General features: G+C 46.1%; 2 protein-coding genes across 4 annotated transcripts in view; one reads left to right on the top strand and one right to left on the bottom strand.

Moving 5' to 3' along the window:
* The window catches only part of CFAP52 (cilia and flagella associated protein 52), a 44,260-nt gene extending 34,810 nt beyond the window's left edge, over positions 1-9,450 (bottom strand). Inside the window, 3 exon segments of the mRNA XM_043583105.1 lie at positions 1,458-1,594; positions 2,703-2,902; positions 9,324-9,450. Of these exon segments, the coding sequence (XP_043439040.1) occupies positions 1,458-1,594; positions 2,703-2,902; positions 9,324-9,402 (416 nt within the window). The 5' untranslated portion in view covers positions 9,403-9,450.
* Positions 9,451-9,522: 72 nt separating this feature from the next.
* STX8 (syntaxin 8) overlaps positions 9,523-19,293 on the top strand; it is a 255,952-nt gene continuing 246,181 nt past the window's right edge. Inside the window, exons 1-2 of one of the 3 annotated variants that reach the window (XM_043583107.1) lie at positions 9,523-10,173; positions 16,315-16,414. In XM_043583107.1, coding sequence (XP_043439042.1) covers positions 10,157-10,173; positions 16,315-16,414 — 117 coding nt within the window. In that variant the 5' untranslated portion in view covers positions 9,523-10,156. Of the gene's footprint in view, positions 10,185-16,314; positions 16,415-19,293 lie in introns of all 3 variants that reach the window. The other 2 variants (XM_043583106.1, XM_043583108.1) reach the window with 2 other exon arrangements.

Genomic DNA, 19,293 nt, shown 5'->3' with positions numbered 1-19,293 from the left:
CGCCTGGGTGGCTCAGTTGGTTAATTGGCCGACTTCGGCTCAGGTCATGATCTCACAGTCTGTGAGTTCTAGCCCCGCGTTGGGCTCTGTGCTGACAGCTCAGAGCCTGGAGCCTGTTTCGGATTCTGTGTCTCCCTCTCTCTGACCCTCCCCCGTTCATGCTCTGTCTCTCTCTGTCTCAAAAATAAATAAATGTTAAAAAAAAAAAAAAAGATGGCCAACAAACACATGAACAATGTTCAACGTCACTCAACATCAGGAAAATGAGAATCAAAACCATAATGAGATATCACCTCACACCTGTCAGAATGGCTATAATCAAAAACATAAGAAACAACAAATGTTGCAAGGATGTGGAGAGAAAGGCACCCTCGTGCACTGTTGGTGGGAATGCAAACTGGTGTGGCCACTGTGGAAATAGTAGGGAGGTTCTCCCAAAAAAATTAAAAATAGAACTACCCTATGATCCAGTAATTTCACTCCTGGGTATTTACCCAAAGAAAATGAAAACGCTAATTCAAAAAGATAGATATTATTGCTGTAGCATTATTTATAATAGCCAAGATATGGAAGCAATCCAAGCGTCCATCAACAAGTGAATGCACAAAAAAGACGTGGGATACATAAGAACATTCCTCAGCCACCAAAAAGAATGAAATCTTGCCATTTGCAACAACACGGATGGAACTAGAGGGTATGATGCTAAGTGAAGTAAGTCAGGGAAACACAATTACTGTATGATTTCACTCACATGTGGAAATTAAGAAACAAACGAATGTAGAAAACACACACACACACACACACACACACACACACACACACACACACCAGACTCTTAAGTACTGACCACAGACTGATGGTTGCCAGAGGGGAGGTGGGTGGGGAGAAGATAGAGACAGATAGAAGTCCACCTCAAAAGTCCATCTATCTCGATGACCACTGAGTAATACCTAGAATTGTTGAATCATTGTTTTGTGCACCTGAAACTAATATAACCTTGTTTATTATACTTGAAAAAAATTCTTTTAAGTTTATTTATTTACTTTGAGAGAGAGAGAGAGAGAGAGAGAGAGAGGGAGCAAGGGAGTCACAGAGAGGGAGGGAGACAGGGAGAGAATCCCAAGCAGGCTCCACGCTGTCGTCACGGAGCCCGACTCGGGGGCTCAAACTCACGAACCGTGAGATCATGACCTGAGCCGAAACCGGATTCTCAACTGAATGAGGCCCCCCCAGGCGCCCCCCCAGGCATCAGTGATTTTTCTGAAGCTCCCCAGTGGGCTTCAGCATGCAGCTAAGGTCGAGAAGAGGTGCACTACCGTATTTTCCCCGTAGGCTTTTCATATGAGACACACACATGAATGTGGACAGGCCGACAGAGAACATCAGAGGGGAGAGAGAGGATGACATAACTAGAAATATGCCCGGTGAAAAATAAGTAAACGTATTGAGTTCATTACCTTCCGTCGTCTGGGCCTCCTAGTGATACCAAGTACAAATCATTTGGTGAAAAGGCCAGTGCTTCGACTTTGCCCTTGTGAAGTGACAGCCGGGCAATCAGCTCCCTTTTCTTATAATCCCACAGAATGATATCTGCCTGGGGGCGAGAAGACACTGTCAGATCGCAGACCGGCTTCAGAAGAGTCCCAGCACAGAGCTACCTCTCTTGGTGAAAAACAATCAGTAAGAGCACTTTTCTGGAGATTAGACTGCGTCTCACAAACATTAAGGGCAAGAGGGAGTAAACCATTTTATTCATTTTTTTAAAAATTTTTTTTTCAACGTTTTTTATTTTTGGGACAGAGAGAGACAGAGCATGAACGGGGGAGGGGCAGAGAGAGAGGGAGACACAGAATCGGAAACAGGCTCCAGGCTCCAGAGCCATCAGCCCAGAGCCTGACGCGGGGCTCAAACTCACAGACCGCGAGATCGTGACCTGGCTGAAGTCGGACGCTTAACCGACTGCGCCACCCAGGCGCCCCGGGAGGAAACCATTTTAAATTAAGCAGAGGGGGCGCCTGGGTGGCTGAGTCGATTGAGCGTCTGACTTTGGCTCAGCTCATGATCTCACTGTTCTGGGGTCAAGCCCCTCGTCAGGCTCTGTGCTGACAACGTGGAGCCTGCTTGGGATTCTCTCTCTCCGCCCCTCCCCTGCTCGCACACTTGCTCTCTCTCTCTCTCTCTCTCAAAATAAACAAACATTAAAAAAAATATTTAAAAAAATTTATTAATTAAGCAAAGGGGCACTTGGGTGGCTCAGTTGGTTGAGCATCTGACTTCGGCTCAGGGCATGATCTCGTGGTTCACGAGTTCGAGCCCTGCATCAGGCTCTGTGCTGACAGCTGGAAGCCTGGAGCCTGCTTCGGATTCGGTTTCCCTCTCTCTCTGCCATTCCCCCACTCAAGCTCTGTCTGTCTCTCTCTCAAAATAAATAAGCATTAAAACATTTTTTAAAAATAAATAAATTAAGCAGGGACTTTTTGTTCCTGAGCATTATCAGTCCACTCTCTGCGGAGTCAGGTGTAAACACCAGAGTGCTTACTCTCAGCTGGAGGGAATAAAAATGAGCTGAAAGAGGAGGCCATGAGGAAGAAGAGGGGAAAATCAGGGACCATCGCAGAGCTGCCCTGAAGTTGGGGGGGGGGTTCTAGGGAGTCACCTCCGCCGTATCGATTTACAAGGAACTATTTTTTCAGTTCATTCACCTTGAAACCCATGAACGTGACTTGCCCGGAGGCAAGGTACAGCCCACTCTTGGAGATAGCCACACAGGAGACGTTGTTACTGTGGCCGTGCAGGAAGTTCTGTTCCTGAGTATTTATTGCCTGGATCAGGACTGTGCAGCCCAGGGGGAAAATCAAATGTTCCTGGTCAGGATGGCATTTCAGACCAGTGGGCACGTGTCCTAGAAGAGAGAGATTAAAAATAGTAATGATTAAAGGAAGAAAGAAAGAAAAAACAAAGATGGTGATAATTAGGGGTGCCTGGCTGGCTCAGTGAGAACAGTGTGTGACTCTTGATCTCTCTGAATTCAGGCCCTGTGTTGAGTGTGGAGCTTACTTAAAAATAATAATAATAATTTTAAAAAATAGTAATAATTAGGTGCACAAGTAGCCTATATATGTATATACATATATATACAAATGTATATATACATATATATATATATATATATATATATTTTTTTTTTTTTTTGATATAGGGGTGTCCGGGTGGCTCAGTCAGTTGAGAGTCCGACTTCAGCTCAGGTCATGATCTCACAGTTCGTGAGTTCAAGCCCCGCGTCGGGCTCTGTGCTAACAGCTCGGAGCCTGCAGCCTGCTTTGGATTCTGTGTCTCCCTCTCTCTCTGCCCTCCCCTGCTTGTGCTCTGTCTGTCTGCCTGTCTCTCTCTCTCAAAAATAAATAAACATTAAAAAAATAAATAAAACAAAATTGAATACAAATTTTGAAATAAAAAAAAATCTGAGTTCAACTAAAACAAGTGGGTTGGTGGGGGGGGGTAGTAATATATGTAATCTTATTCCACTGACAGGGTCGGTCTAGTATACCACTTCTCAGACTTCAATGCATAAAATTTCCAGGGGATCTGGTTAAAATGCAGATTCTGATTTCAGGTCTGGAAGGGGAGCTGAGATTCTGAATTTCTTTTTTTTTTTTTTTAAATGTTTATTTATTTCCGAGAGAGAGAGACAGAGTGCAAGCCGGGGAGGACAGAGAGAGAGGGAGACACAGAATCCGAAGCAGGCTCCAGGCTCTGAGCTGTCAGCACAGAGCCCGATGCGGGGCTCAAACCCACAAACCGCGAGATCATGACCTGAGCTGAAGTCAGACGCTGAACCCAGACGCTGAACCCACTGAGCCACCCGGGGCTCCTTGAGGTTCTGAATTTCTGACAAGTTCTTAGGAGATGCTGATGGTGGTCCAGGAACCTCACTCTGGAGAGCAAGGCCAATTCTTGGAATCCTGAGAAGCAGGAAATACCAACAGCCAGTCTGGGTGAGTGGGAAGCACAGTACGAACGTGAATTCACTGCCCCCACTGCCCCCAAGGTAAAGATAATTTGGTTCTGAGTCACCACCAGGCGCTCGCTCTAAGGAAGCCCAGACCTCTCACAGTGAGACCCCATCCTCCAGCTCTGTGGCAAGAACCATCACCCCAACTATAAACCTTTGCAATATGCTTTATTGTGAAAGAGAGGTCCTCCCTTATCACTCAATTTTGGCCAGAATTTGGGGGGCTAGGCTTGATACTATTTTACAGTACAAACCGTAAAGTCAACTTGATTAGTTAAAAATCATTTTTGGTGGCATGGTATTAAATGTGTAGATTAAGGAAAAATAATTTTTATAATAATACATTCAATCTCCTTTCTAAAAACAGGATATGTTTTTCTACGAAATCTCCTTTTAGGGCTTCCATTTTCGATTTTTCTCCATAAAGATCTCACACATTTCTTAGTACATTTATTCCAGGGTATTTTAAAACCATTCTATGGCTATCTCCTACTCCATCAAAAGAGTCATAAATATTTATTAATGTCATGTTCTCATCTTTTAATGAATTCATCTCTTACATTTAACTCCCTCTAGAATTTATTTTGGTACAGAATGTGATTCCAGTAGCTAAATAGATCACAGATTTTTCTTTCTTTCTTTTTTTTTTTTCTTTTGCTCAAACTGTCAAATGTATTTATTGACTAAATGATTTCTTTCGCTTTACTTGAGATTGTTCCTTTTTCCTGTCGTAGGTTCTCCAAAGCCTAAGGTTTCTGTCTTCGGGGGTGATCTGTCTGATGAGGTTTTGGGGTGATGGTGGGGTTCGGAGCTGACAGCCAAGAAAGAATTCTTAAAGACGTCTTTGGGGCAAAAAAAGATGATTTTGTTAAAGCACGGGGACAGGACCTGTGGCAGGAAGAGCTTCACTGGGGCTGTGAAGAATGACTGGTTATATACCATGGTGTTGGGGGAGGTAAAGTCAAGAGGACGTTTCTTAAAGGGATTTCCACATGCGAAAAAGACTCTCAGGGTACTGGAGGCCTAGCTATTGTCAGGCCAAGGTTGGTTTTCACTCTAGCAAAACACTATCCTTAAGACAGTAGGGAGTTCCTGGACATTAGGCTATTGATAAGATTGCCCCCCTTTTTTTTCCCCTAATTTTTAAAAAACATTTATTTATTTTTGAGAGACAGAGCAAGACAGAGCAGAGTGGGCGATGCATAGAGAGGAGGGGGGCGGGGTACACAGAATCCAAAGCAGGCTGCAGGCTCTGAGCTGTCAGCACAGAGCCCAAGGCGGGGCTTGAACTCACTGACCGTGAGATCATGACCTGAGCTGAAGTTGGATGCTTAACTGACTGAGCCACCCAGGTGCCCCTAGATTGCCCTTTTCTTGCAGTTGTGCTAAGATATTTGTAAACCGATGGTGACTCTATCAGTTTAACCATTTGTTGTCTGTCTTCTCCTTTGTTCTTGGGCAGCCAGGAATGTCACACATCCCACCTGCGGGGAGGGGGGTGGGGCATGGGTATGCTAGTTTGTGCTTTGCCCTCAGCTTGCCCTATGCTCCCTCGTCATGTTCATATATACTTTTCAATTGCAGTTACCTAATAAGCAATCATTTGACTATCTATATGGAAAAAGCAAAATCAGATCCTACCTCACACCATCCACAAACAATACAATAGGTAGATCAAGGACCTAACTGTGACAAACAAGACTTCATGTGTACACAAGTTGTAGGAGATGACTTCTTAAACGTGCCCCAAAGAGAGCAAATCCTCGCAGAGAAGGCCACCCTAGTCATCCAGTTATGTTATGAACCTAAGACTTCTGATGACAAATGACAAAATGAAAAGAAAAACCCAAACCAGGAGAAGATGTTTGCAATGTACGTAATAGATAAGGATTATATCCAGAACATACAAAGAGCTACCACAAACAAATAAGAAAGCACAAACTGCTCCAATGGAAAAATGAGCAAAGGCTATGAACAGGCAATGCAGGAGGGAGGAAATTAAAAAAACAAACAAACAATAATAAACATGTGAAACTATAGCCATCAAAGTAATGAGAATTGCATCCCAAATGAGACACTGTTTCATTTCCATCATAACAGCTAAAATTAAAACGGCCGATAATAGCAAGCGTTAGCGGTGATGTGAACAAAAGGAAACGCTCATACAACTGCGTTGTGGGAAGGTACTTCGGTGGAATAGCTTTGGAAAACAACACAGCCACATTCAGAATGGTTGAGCACGCACACACCCTAGGACTCAGGTGTTCCACTCTTTGGTACGTGACCTAGAGAAATACTTGCAATTGTGTCTACAGGCCACTACAAAGGTGTTCACTGCAGCCTTGCAGCCTTGTAGTAGCAGAAAGTTGCAAATAAATTAAAAGACCATCTACGGGGAATAGATAACTAATGTTGGTGTATTTACACAAGGGAGTAGCGGAGTTAAATTAATCGACACGAGAAGATTGCATAAATGCTGGGTGGAAAAAAAAGCAGGCTTCAGAATGTGTGCAGGATGAAACCATTTCTATAAAATATAAAAACTTGCACATTTACAGTATAAATTATTTATAGATAGCATATTTAATATTTTACACACACCGTAAGCTTTGAAAGCATGGCTGGGAAGGGTACACATTAACTTCAGGGTAGTGGTTGTCTCTACAGAGGGAGAAAGGATAGGATAGTGTGATAGAAGAGAGGACTTAAAATGTGTATTTTTTTCTCAAAAATATTAACTCAAGGGGCGGCCCGGGTGGCTCAGTCAGTTGAGCTTGACTCTTGATTTTGTCTCAGGTCACGATTCACGGTTTGTTGGATTGAGCCCCACATCAGGCTCTGTGCTATTAGCACAGAGCCTGCTTGGGATTCTGCCTCTGTCTCTCTGTCTCTCTCTCTCTCAAAATAAAGACAAGACATAAACTCAAAAAAATTAACTCAAATAAGAAACAGTATCAAAAATTGCTAATCCTGTGTGCAATACTTGGTATTTATTATGGCATTCTAAATTTCTGTTGCACTATTTTGTGATAAAAATAAAAGAGCCCTATAGTAACCCCTGCACAGGAGCACCTGAGTGGCTCCGTTGGTTAAGCTTCAGACTTCGGCTCAGGTCATGATCTCACAGTTCATGGGTTCAAGCCCTGAGTCAGGCTCTCTGCTAACAGCTCAGTGCCTGGAGCCCACTTTGGAGTCTGTTTCTCCCTCTCTCTCTGTCCCTCCCCCACTCAAACTCTGTGCTAAGGGAAAATGTACATGGCATAGTGCTAAGTGGAGTTAAGTAGGAAAAAAAAGTCTAAAATTATACAGTATGAGCCCCCGTTCATTTAAAAAAGGTTTAGGGGTGCCTGGGTGACTCAGTCAGTTAAACACTGACTTCAGCTCAGGTCATGATCTTGTGGTTCATGAGTTCGAGCCCTGTGTTGGGCTGGGAGCCTAGAGACTGTTTTGGATTCTGTGTCTCCCTCTCTCTCTCTCTCTCTCTTCCCCTCACCCCCTGCATCACTCTCAAAAATAAAATAAACATTAAAAATTGTTTTTAAAAAGGGGCACCTGGGTGGCTCAGTTGGCTAAGCATCCCACTTCAGGTCAGGTCATGATCTTGCCGTTCGGGAGTTCGAGCCCTGCGTTGGGCTCTGTGCTGACAGCTCAGAGCCTGGAGCCTGCTTCCGATTCTCTGTCTCCCTTTCTCTCTGTGCCCCTCCCTCGCTGGTGCTCTGGCTCTCAAAAATGAATAAATGTAAAAGAATAAAAAATGAAAATGAAAAAAATTTTTAAAAAGTTTATATGTAAATATATACTTGAAAGGATCACACCAAACCTTTAACAGCACTATCTTTGCAAAATGTAACGATGGCTGATTTTTCCTTGGGCTTCACTGTATTTTTCCAGTTTCCTAAACTCTTCTTCTTAAGTGTGGCTATGGATTTATTCCTGTATTCTCAGAACATAGCATACTATTTGGCATATAGTGGTTCTAGATAAATGTGTATTTGACTACAGGAAAGAATATAATATAAATTGTCACAAAACCAGCAAAGTAAAAATAATTCCATTAATTTGGGCCATTTTAAAAGGCCAAGATAACTAGTAATGGCCATGGAAGGCACTGGAATATAATGTACCATCTATTTACTCTTTTTTTATAACTTTTTTTTAATGTTTAAAGTTTATTTTAGCTAAAGAGAGAGACAGAAGGAGAGAGAGAGAATCCCCAGCAGACCCAGCACCGGCATTGCAGAGCCGGGTACTGCGGCTTGAACTCACGAACCCGGAAATAAATCATGATGTGAGCCAATGTAGGAGGCTTAACTAACTGAGTCACCAGGTCGCCCCCATATATTTACTCTTAGGGCTCCATAAACCATCATGAATTCAGTTGCAGAGCGCTGTGTTCGAGGTTCTGCACTGACCCCCTGCACTCACCAGCGGTCACTCACTTCCTTTACCAATGACCTTGCCACCAGCTCTAAAGATGGCCGATATCTCAGATGTACTAAGAAGTGTCCACTATCTATAAGAGACTGTTAAACTAACACGAAGAGGCAAGCTCTAGGCTCCAGAATGTGCCTAAAGCTTTAGCCATTGACAGTTCTGGTGTGCAATATTACAATTTTAAAACTTTCGGGCAGCACAACACACTTTAAAAAAAAAGTTTGCTTTTTCTAAATGTAACGCGCTTGTTTCCTTCCTTCACACACAAAAACAAAGAGCATTACCCCCCTTCATGTTCAAACTATCAGGCAGTCATAAATAAGGTGTGAGCAGAACCGCCAGGCCTCCAGGACAGAAGCATCTCCCCGCCTCCACAGCCTCCCCTGACACCCTCAGTGTTAGGGTCCTTCTCCGGGTTAGGGGACAAGATCATCCCCTAAAACGGCTGCTCACTGCCACGTTCGGTCCCCAGCCCATTCTCATGGGCACATCAGCTGGGGTTCTGGTAGTTGTGCCCAGGGGCCGAACAGGACTCAGCCACCCCGCGGTTACCCAGGGGCAGGCAGCTGCGGGGGCTCGCGGGGTCACAGGGCCAGGGCAGAGCTGACCAGGGGGAGATGGGTTACGACCACCCTTACTCATGCATGCTTCGGTCCCGTGAGCAGGCACTTGTCCCTCTTAGGTGCTGTGAAACCATCCCGGTCTTTGAGGTCTGGGGCGAGGATGTGATTCCCCAGGGCCTTGGGGGCGGGAGAGAATTTGGCCCTTGCCAGGGTCCCGCTGCCTTCCAGGTGCCACCCGGTGTCCCACGGTCCCTGTTTGCGCTACTCGTCCCCAGGGCTTGCAACCCCCCGCCCAGACACGTCCGAGGCCTCACCATTGAAGCCGATCGCGGCCTCAAGCTCCAGCTCGGCCACCTCGGCCACCTCGGCCTTGGGAGGAATTTGGTTCTCCATTCCCTGGACACCAGGCGCTCCCTCTCTCTGCCTCGGGCCGCGCAGCGTCTCCTGGTCGGTATGGTAACGGACGCGCGCATGCGCGCCGGGCCCAGGCCCGCGCACGCTCCCGGCTGCTGAGCCCTGAGCTCCCGCTGCGGAAGCAGAGAGGGCTCCTTTTCCTCCCAATTTCCCTGAAAATTTAGGGGCACTGGCTGCACGTTTGCCCCTACGGACTCTTTTCGTAACCGCATAACCAATCACCGAGTGCCATTTAGGGAAGGGTGCTATAAGACAATCTATAATTGCCATTCTTTGGGTCCTTTGTTTGAAGCAGGATTAACAATTTTTTTTTTTTTAAGTTTTAGTGAGGTATAACTTTACGTATAAAACTCACTCTGAGGTTTAGTTAATGTACACAGCTGTGCAACTATGCCCACAGTCCAGTTTTTGTGTGTTTTTTGTTTGAAGCGGGTTGCAACTTCGGGTAACTGCCGGAGGGCTTGAGATGCTTCCACCTTCCCGGGAAAATGCTTCGATTTTTGTCCAAAAGTTTTATTTTAATTGCGCCGGGCTGTTCGCGCCGACCTAAGGGTTGCTGGTGGGGGGGTGGGGGGGGGTGGCTTCCCTACCTTGGAGGCCGCAGCGCACACGCACCGGGGGAAACGGGAGGTTCCGGTCGCGCCCGGGCCGAACCGCGGGGTGTGAGCCGCGCGGGCCGCCGTAGTCAGCTGCCGCGAGCAGGAAGTGTCCGAAGGCGGGCGGAGACAGCGCGATGGCCCCGGACCCCTGGTGAGCCCGGGGTGAGGGCGGCCGCGCGGAGGGGTTCGCGAGGGAGGCCGGGATTCCGGGGAGCCGGCGGTCGCCAGGCTCTGGGGCCGGGGAACGTTCGGGAAGAGGGGAGGGGCAGCGGGGCCCCTTCCCCTGCCGAGGGAGACCCTGCCGTGTCCCGCCACCCTCGGTGTTCGCAGGGGCGGCCCCGGACGGGGCGGGGGGGGGGGGGACCCCGGGGAGCTGCGGGCTTGTGCCGAACCCCGGAACATGCCTTCAGCCCTTCTCGGCTGCATCTGGGGAGATTTCCCGCCCGTCCTGGCTGTGGAGGTGGCTGGTGCTGGCTTCCCTGGGCTCTCGGGAAAGTGAAGTCCAAGTAACCTTTTCGTGCAATGCCGGTCCATCTGGTGACCCCCACCCCCGGCCCCTTCACAGGCGGAGAAGCCGAGGTTCAGAATGCATGGTCACCCGCCAGTTAAGTCACCAGCTGGCTCTAGGACTTAGATCTTGTGGGCCCTTCAAAAAAAACTTACCGGAATCAGGGAGGGAAATTACGCATTTGTTTATAAGGCATTTAACCCTTACAGGAGTCAGAGTCACGAAGGCTGTTTTCCTCTGCTGCAACTTCTGCAGCAGAACAATAGCTGGTAAGGGTCATTCCCTCCACAATTGAGTCCCAAGGACTCAATGACGACAGACACAAGTACTGACCCCAAGGAACATATTGCTATGGCATATCGGACTTGACTTTTTTTTTGTTTCATAATGAAAAGCGTGTTATATAACTCTGTAAAGTTCTTGTTGGACTTTATGTTTTAGGTTAATATTTCTGGTAGAATTTACAATTGTTGAAGTTGTAGGCAGGATGGCTACCAGGAGAATGGTGTGCAAGATCAAAGTTAGCACGCTCTGGGATCTGGGTGACCTGGCCAATGGCTTACTTGATTTAACGCTAATTTTTTCCCACCAAGTTTTAACAATTGTATACACCCTGATAGAAAATTTCGGAAGTACTGAATATTTGCAGAGGGGAGAAACATCTTCAACTTTGTCATATGGAATGATAGCCATTATTGATTTTTAAAATGAATACATTAGTTTATATAATATGCGTGTGTATGTACATATAATGATACATATACAAGCGTCCGTGGCTTTTTGAAACTTCACCTTATGCCACTTTGCTTTTAGGAAAGACCTACCTTAGTTCCTGTTTTCTCTAACCAAAAGAAATCTGAAGGGGGTTTTTGCTTTTATGAAAAAAATGCGGAAAGCGAAAATAGCATTCAGCGTTTATTTTGCAGCAAGCTGTCTTAGGGGCATTGTGCACCCCAACCAGCAGAGTGACCCCGCCAAGCTCCTTCCCTGGGAGCCATACTCAGCATGACAGCATCAGACTGTGATAGCTTTGAGCTGTGTCTGTGAAAACTTGTGCGCTTTTTTTTGGTTTATTTTGTGCACCTGTTAGCAAGATGTGCCTTAAGGTACCAGAAAAAACCAAGAGAGGTCATTTTTGGGGGTCTGAGAAAGCTCAAAAATTTTTCTGTATAAATTAGTGGTCACTGCCCTTTTGCTTTATACCCCATTTTGCCTTATGAAAGGTTTCATTGGAAGACTACTTTTGGATAGTGAGGGAAACCTGCATGTTTGACAAAGCAGGGAACGTTTCCCTGTGTCATTAAGTATTTACTAAAAAAAAAAAAAATTTTTTTTTTAACGTTTATTTATTTTTGAGACAGAGAGAGAGAGACAGAGCATGAACGGGGGAGGAGCAGAGAGAGAGGGAGACACAGAATCAGAAGCAGGCTCCAGGCTCTGAGCCATCCGCCCAGAGCCCGACACAGGGCTCAAACTCATGGACCGCGAGATCGCGACCTGAGCTGAAGTCGGACGCTTAACCGACTGAGCCACCCAGGCGCCCCAAAACAGGATTTTTTTAATGGTACATAATAGTGCATCATATGAATAACCAAAATTATTTCCCTCTTTTGTACCTCTTTGTAATATTAGAGTTTGTTTTGTTTAACTGTTGCAGAGACAGCCCCTTTGTTCCATCTCTTACTTCCTCGGCTCACTTCCTGGAAGTGAACTGTTGGGTTCAAGGATATGAACATTTTTAAGGCCCTTGATAACGTTTTGCTAAGTTGCCCTCCACTTCCTGGAAGCTGACCCCCTCACTTTACACATAAGGTAGGAAATAGAGCTCAGAGGTGATAATCCATTTAGATTGATGGAAGCTGTCCTTGGGCCCCAAGCCCCTTCCCCAGTTCATGCTGAAAACGCATTTATGACTTTTCCCGTTGCTCTCAGGTAGTTTGATTCCGTGGCTTTCTCATTTGTCCGCTGACTATGAAACAGGTGGAAGCTGTGCTGTGCTGGTAACTTAGCTCCGTTGCAAAGTGGGTTGCTGGTCAGGAGGGTAGGAGGGAGTATGGAACGGGACTTTGAAAACCTTATAAAAACAGACTTGGCTACATGCAGCCTTCTGTTCGTGCTGTTGACAATCGTACATCAATGATGCTTTACTCCTGAATGGTATTCGGCTGGTCAGTCATGGCATAGAGCCGTGACTGCTTTACCGGCGCATCAAAGCAAGCAGTAGGCTCCCTTTTTAATAGGATGACTGTCTCTGAACAGGTTCTTTGCTGAAGCTAATTAGCTTTCCTGCCAGGGCAACCTGTGTGTTGGCGATGCACCCTTCCTGGAAGAGTTAGAGTTAAACAGACCTTAACGGTTTTGTATTCTGGTCGGTCTTTTCTTTTTTCTTTTTGGTCTATTCTCAAAAATGTTGTGGAAGGTAAAAGAATATACAGAGAGGGATAGTCTAACGACCCCCTTTGTACTCCTCACCCAGGTCCTATAATTACCAGCCTTCTGCCATACTTGTATCATTTCTGCCTTGCACATCATTTTTCCCCAGGTTTTTGTTTTTTTTTAAGTAAATCTTACGTGTGTATGAATTTAACTGTGCATTCAGTGTTTTTGTGGTAGAACAGGGGACTTCCTGCGTGTTCCCCTTTTCAGGTCTTCGGTCTGTGCTGTGGCATCACCATCCTCTGTGTCCCTTGGGCCTGAAAACTCCAATCATCCACTTTTTCTTGCCCTCCTCCTATCTGATTATTGAATATTTGGTTTTTCTTTCAAATGCCTCTGGCATCTCTTTAAAACATTTTTTTTTTTTTTGGTAACGTTTAATTTTTTGAGAGAGATAGAGGGAGAGTGAGTGTGAGTAGGGAAGGGGCAGAGAGAGAGAGAGAGAGAGAGAGAGAGAGAGAGACAGGATCCGAAGCAGGCTCCAGGCTCCCATCTGTCAGCACAGAGCCCGACGCGGGGCTCGAACTCACCAACTGCGAGATCATGACCTGAGCCGAAGTCGGACGCTTAACCGATGGAGCCCCCCCTGGCGCCCCTGGCAGTTCTTTCATGCTGTCTGTTTCTGCCTTGGCCCCCCCATGTTTTTAGTTGTGTGCCTTGCAGACAGGAGATACTGGTGACCAGTTATGGAATGGGAGTCTTCTGGGCTCCTGCCACTCCTCTCTCGTTCCCAGCCATTTATGTAAATGAGTGCAGGTTAGTTTTCCTAAAGTAGTACTTTATTTATTTATTTAAATGTTTATTTATTTTGAGAGAGAGAGCGTGTGTGCACAAGTGGGGTAGGGGGCAGAGAGAGAGGGAGAGCCAAGAATCCCAGCAGGTTCTGTGCCATTAGTGCAGAGCTCGACACGGGGCTGGACTCATGAACCACGACATCATGGCCTGAGCTGAAATCAAGAGTCAGAGGCCCTGCTGACTAAGCCACCCAGGTGCCCCTCAACTACTACATTAGGTACTCGTGTGTTTGATACTGTGATGAGGCTGCCCATGACCTCTGTGCTTGTGGTTCTCAAACTTTGCTCCAGGTAGGAACACCAGGGGGAGTTTTGACAACTCCTCGCGTTCAGGTCAAACCCCATTCCCAGGGCGCCTGAGTGGCTCAGTCGGTTAAGCGTCCAACTTCGGCTCAGGTCACCGTCTCGTGGTTTGTGAGTTCGAGCCCCGCGTCGGCCTCTATGCTGACGGCCTGGAGCCTGGAGCTTGCTTTAGATTCTGTGTCCCCCTCTCTCTCTGTCCCTCCTCTGCTCACAATATGTCTGTCTCTGTCTCAAAAATAAACATTAAAAAAAAATAATAATTAAACCATTCCCGTTTAAGCAGGATGCTTGGGTTTGGGAGCCAGGAATCGGTTGTGTTGTTGTTTCAAGATTCCCTGGTGATCCCAGCATGTAGCAGAGTTTCAGAACTAGCACTCTCCAAGGCTAATGTGGGAACGTAAAGATTGGAAGCAAAACATCTGGGATTTTGGCCTTCTGCATTTCCTAGAACCTCTTCAGGGGCTCAGTCGGTATGCCAGAGTATCCCCTACAGCTCCAACGTCCTCTTTTTTCAAAAGCCTCCCCTGATAATTCTGGTGTTCAAGGCTCCGCAGAAACTAGCTTCCACGCATCTGTCCTCTTTTATACCTTACCCTCTTACCCAGGGCTGCTCAGCCGAATGTGCCCCTCCCTCCTGCTTCAACCTCGCTATTCAGCCCAGGGTGTCACCTCGTGGCCCAGCCCTGTCCAGTCCGAGTGCCTCCGCCGACACTACTTTCTCTCCCTCCCAAACTCCAGGAGTACTTACCATTTAGGCTCTGTGGTTGTTAGGCAGTGTATCATACCTTATTATCGATTTCCATAGGTCTGGTCTGGGACCACAGAGCCAGACCTGTCTGTGCTCCTCTCTTTTCAGAGGTGACAGTATGGAGGGGAAAAGGAGAAATGTGGTAAAGCTGGGAATCAGGACCCTGTTTTCCTTATCAGCTCCCCTCCTATTTTCTTAACTACGTGTCGTGTTACTTGCTCTTTTCTTGGACGCATGAACATACACACACTTCCACAGGCATACACGCGTGATGCTCCTTCAGCGTAGAGTGGGGCATTGTCAGAGATCCCACCTCATGAGATTAGAAGTAGGACCTGGCCCAGATCAGGTACTCAGTTTGTTACCCATCGCCGTAATTACTCTAGTAAGATTGCTAAGGGAAGTGACGTGAGATTGGTTTTTTGTTTTTTTTTTTTTTTGTTTTTTTTTTTTTTTTTTTTGCCGTTACTGAAAAACACATTTGCTGAGTTCCCTCAGTGGATGAGTAATGTGTGGGAGTTCAAAGATTTTTAAGAAACGGATCATTTACTATTTCAAGCAGAAATGGGGACATGGGGGCAAACAGCAGTTTTCCCTAGTTTGTGCTAGGACAGCCCTAGTCCCTCCTCTGCAGAGCAGGGCCACCTGGTAGGAGAGATACAAGGTGTACTTAGCTGTTCTCTGTAGAACAAATAGGAAGCGAAAAGGCTGTCCCAGAAGGAAAAAATAAGGGACCCCGGGGAATTTATTGTGGATTTTTCAAAGCCTCCCGACACTCTGAATAACAAATAGAAGCTCGGCAAATGTTTCCAGAGAGTTCTTGTGAGCTTAGATGTCCGGAGGGGGTGTCCTGCGTCCCCAGCGCATTTTGTTGGAGGATAAACAGTACCTGCTGTTCCTGTTTTGTGAAGCTCTTCCCCAGATACCTGCCTGGCTGGCTTGCTCACCTTGCCCCTCACTCTCTGTTCTTTTCTCCTGCTTTATTTTTCTTGTTAGCGCCTACCAGCCCTGGACATACTGTGTCTTTATTTTATGCTCCTTGAGCATAAGGGACTTTGTCCATTCGGTTCGCTGCCCTGCTGTCCAGTGCCTGGAACCGTGCTCAGCCCAGAGGAGCCCTTGCATAAATGTTTGCCGGATGTTCTGTGAGTGGATGAATTCGAACAAGTGGTTGGGGACGTAGTTTGCAGTGGGCGGTACCACTTGGCCAAGTGGACCTGCTACCTGTTTGTGCTGATTTTCTCACTTGTAAGATGGCGATGGGAGCGGTACCCGTCTCCTGGTGTTTTTGTGCGGATGAAGCGAATTGTTACAAACGGAGCATTCAGAACGGAGCCCGGCTCACACAGTATTTCCTATGACAGCAACACGCGTCGCTGTATTCACTATTCTCATCCTCCCCGTTTGACTTGGTGGCTAGAACTGACAAGTGGCGCGCAAGTCATGCAGAAAGTTGCTTTCAAAGAGCCTGAAGCATTCTTCTCCTTTATGCCTTCGATGCAGGTTCTCCACGTACGATGCCACCTGCCAAATTGCACAAGACATCGCCGAGAAAATCCAACAGCAAAATCAGCATGGAAGAAGTGGTGAAAATACAATCAGGGTGAGAGCAGGAGAGAATTAGGACCCGGAATGGTTTGTCTGAGCTCTGAGCTCTGCAAACCCTCCTACTGCTGAGACTCTGTGTGTGTGTGTGTGTGTGTGTGTGTGTGTGTGTGTGTGTGTGTGGCTGCGAAGCTTACGGGCGGGCGTTGCATTGACCTTACAGTCAATCAGTGAATCGTTATAACTGAGACGAAACGAAGCATGACACCCGTTTAATTTCTCCCGTTTAACCGTAAAAGTGTCTAACAATTTCCTGGTCCAGCTCAGGCCCCAGGTAGTAAATCTTTCGGGCTCTGCAGGACAAGAGGCCTTCACCTCTCTGAGAATCTGTTCTTGCCAAATGGCCTTTTAGACATTTTACATTTATTCTATGTAATACATGTAATAATTTGCATTTTATATAGCTTGCAGGCTGTATAAAAGCAGTGGTAGGATTTGGCTGGGGAACTGTGTTTTCCAGACCCTCATGGGTTCACTCTAACTCCTTCGATTCAGATCCCAACACCACGGGTTTCTCTCTAACCTTTCCCCTTCCAAGTTGGTATTTTTCTTTTCCGGCAATCAGAACAGGGAGACCTTTTTGCTCATGGGGTCTGTCTTAGGGGTTGCAGAACACAGTCTCAGACACTGTACTACCACAGGCACCACCACAGACACTTAAGTCTGAGTTTGTCTTTCCTTTTTTTTTTTTTTTTTTTTTTAACGTTTTTATTTATTTTTGAGAGAGAGAGAGACAGAGACAGAGTGCGAGCCGGGGAGGGGCAGAGAGAGAGGGAGACCCAGAATCCGAAGCAGGCTCCAGGCTCTGAGCTATCCGCGTAGAGCCCGATGCGGGGCTCAAACCCATGAGTGTGAGATCATGACCTGAGCCACAGTCGGATGCTCAACCGACTGAGCCACCCGGATGCCCCAAGATTTCGTACTTTTTTATGGCTGAGTAATATTCCATTGTGTATGTCCACTGCATCTGCTTTCTCTATTCAGCTATCAATGGGCATGTGGGCTCTTTCCATAATTTGATTATTGTAGACAAAGCTGCAATAAACATAGGGGCGCACGTATCCCTTTGAATTAGTGTGTTTATATTGGGTTAAATACCCAGTAGTGCAATTACTGGATCATATGGTGGTTCTCTTTTCACCTTTTGAGGAAGCTCCATACTGTTTCCACAGTGGCTACACCAGTTTGCATTCCCACCAACTGTGCACGAGGGTTCCTTTTCCTCCACGTCCTCGCCAACACCTGTTGTTTCTCGTGTTGTTGGTTTTAGCCATTCTGACAGGTGTGAGGCGATATCTCATCGTGGCTTTGATTTGTAGTTCCCTGAGGAGGAGTGACGATGAACATCTTTTCACGTGTATGTCGGCCATCTGGATGTCTTCTTTGGAAAAGTGTCTATTCGTGTCTTCTGCCCATTTAAAAAAATTTTTTTTTAATGTTTTATTTATTTTTGAGACAGAGAGAGACAGAGCATGAACGGGGGAGGGTCAGAGAGAGAGGGAGACACAGAATCTGAAGCAGGCTGCAGGCTCTGAGCTGTTGGCACAGAGCCCGACGCGGGGCTCGAACTCACGGACCGTGAGATCATGACCTGACCTGAAGTCGGATGCTCAACAGACTGAGCCACCCAGGCGCCCCTCTTCTGCCCATTTTTAAATTGGATTACAGTAAAACCTTGGTTTGCGAGCATGATTCGTTATGGAAACAAGCTTGTCATCCAAAGCACTTGTATATCAAAGCAAATTTCCCCATAAGAAATAGTGGAAACTCAGATGATTCATTCTACAAAATATAAAGAAAAATAAACAACATGCACTTTTAAAAACCTTCGTGGTGGTGTGAGGGAGATAAGAGAGGAGGGTTACTGTGTGGGACGACTTTCACTATCACTGACGGATGTTGACTACAGTACGGTATTAATAAAGTCTTATACTGTATTTAGCATAACGGGCAATAAGGAGGCAGAGGAAAGGGTCTGTATCTGCAGGCAGCCTGACCTAGAATGGAGCAAAGCGTTCCTAAGCTCACTCTTGGATGGAAAAGCAAAGGACTGTCCAGAGATGCTTGGAAGTGACAAAAAATACACTAATGCCTGTCGTGGGCACCTTCCAACATTCTGAAAAATCACTGATTTCTGCCAAACACTCCAGCCTGAGACCGAGCATCTGAGTGTGGGAGCCAGTGACCCACAATCCCACAGCGAGAGAGAACCATTGGCTCAGTTGTGATCATGCGACATTCAGCATCACATCCTACTCGTATTGTGAGACGTTGCTCGTTTATCAAGTTAAATTTCATTAGAAATGTCTGCTCGTCTTGCGGATCACTTGTAGAACGAGTTACTCACAATCCAAGGTTTTACTGTATTTGGTTTTTGGGTGTTGAGTTGTATCAGTTCTTTATAGAACTTTATAGAACTGATTTTGGATACTGACTCTTTATCGGATATGTCCTTTGCAAGTATCTTCTCCCATTCAGTAGGTTGCCTTTTAGGTTTCTTGATTGTTTACTTTGCTGTGCAGAAGCTTTTTATTTTGATGTAGTCCCAATAGTTTATTTTTGCTTTTGTTTCCCTTGCCTCGGGAGACATATCTAGAGAAAGGTTGCTATGGCCTGTGTTCTCTTCTAGGATTTTTCTGGTTTCAGGTCTCACATTTAGGTCTTTCATCCATTTCGAGTTTGTTTTTGTGTTTGGTGTAAGAAAATGGTCCAGTTTCATTCTTTTGCATGTTGCCATTCGGTTTTCCCAACACCGCTTGTTGAAGAGACTGTCTTTTCCCATTGGATATTCTTTCCTGCTTTGTAGAAGATAAAGTGACCATATAATTGTGGGCTTATTATATTAATTTTTAGTACTTCTCCATGTAATCATTTTCA

The sequence above is a fragment of the Prionailurus bengalensis genome, chromosome E1 (genome assembly GCF_016509475.1).
Source record: "Prionailurus bengalensis isolate Pbe53 chromosome E1, Fcat_Pben_1.1_paternal_pri, whole genome shotgun sequence".
NCBI classification, from domain to species: domain Eukaryota; kingdom Metazoa; phylum Chordata; class Mammalia; order Carnivora; family Felidae; genus Prionailurus; species Prionailurus bengalensis.
This window is presented reverse-complemented; position numbering and strand designations above follow the sequence as displayed.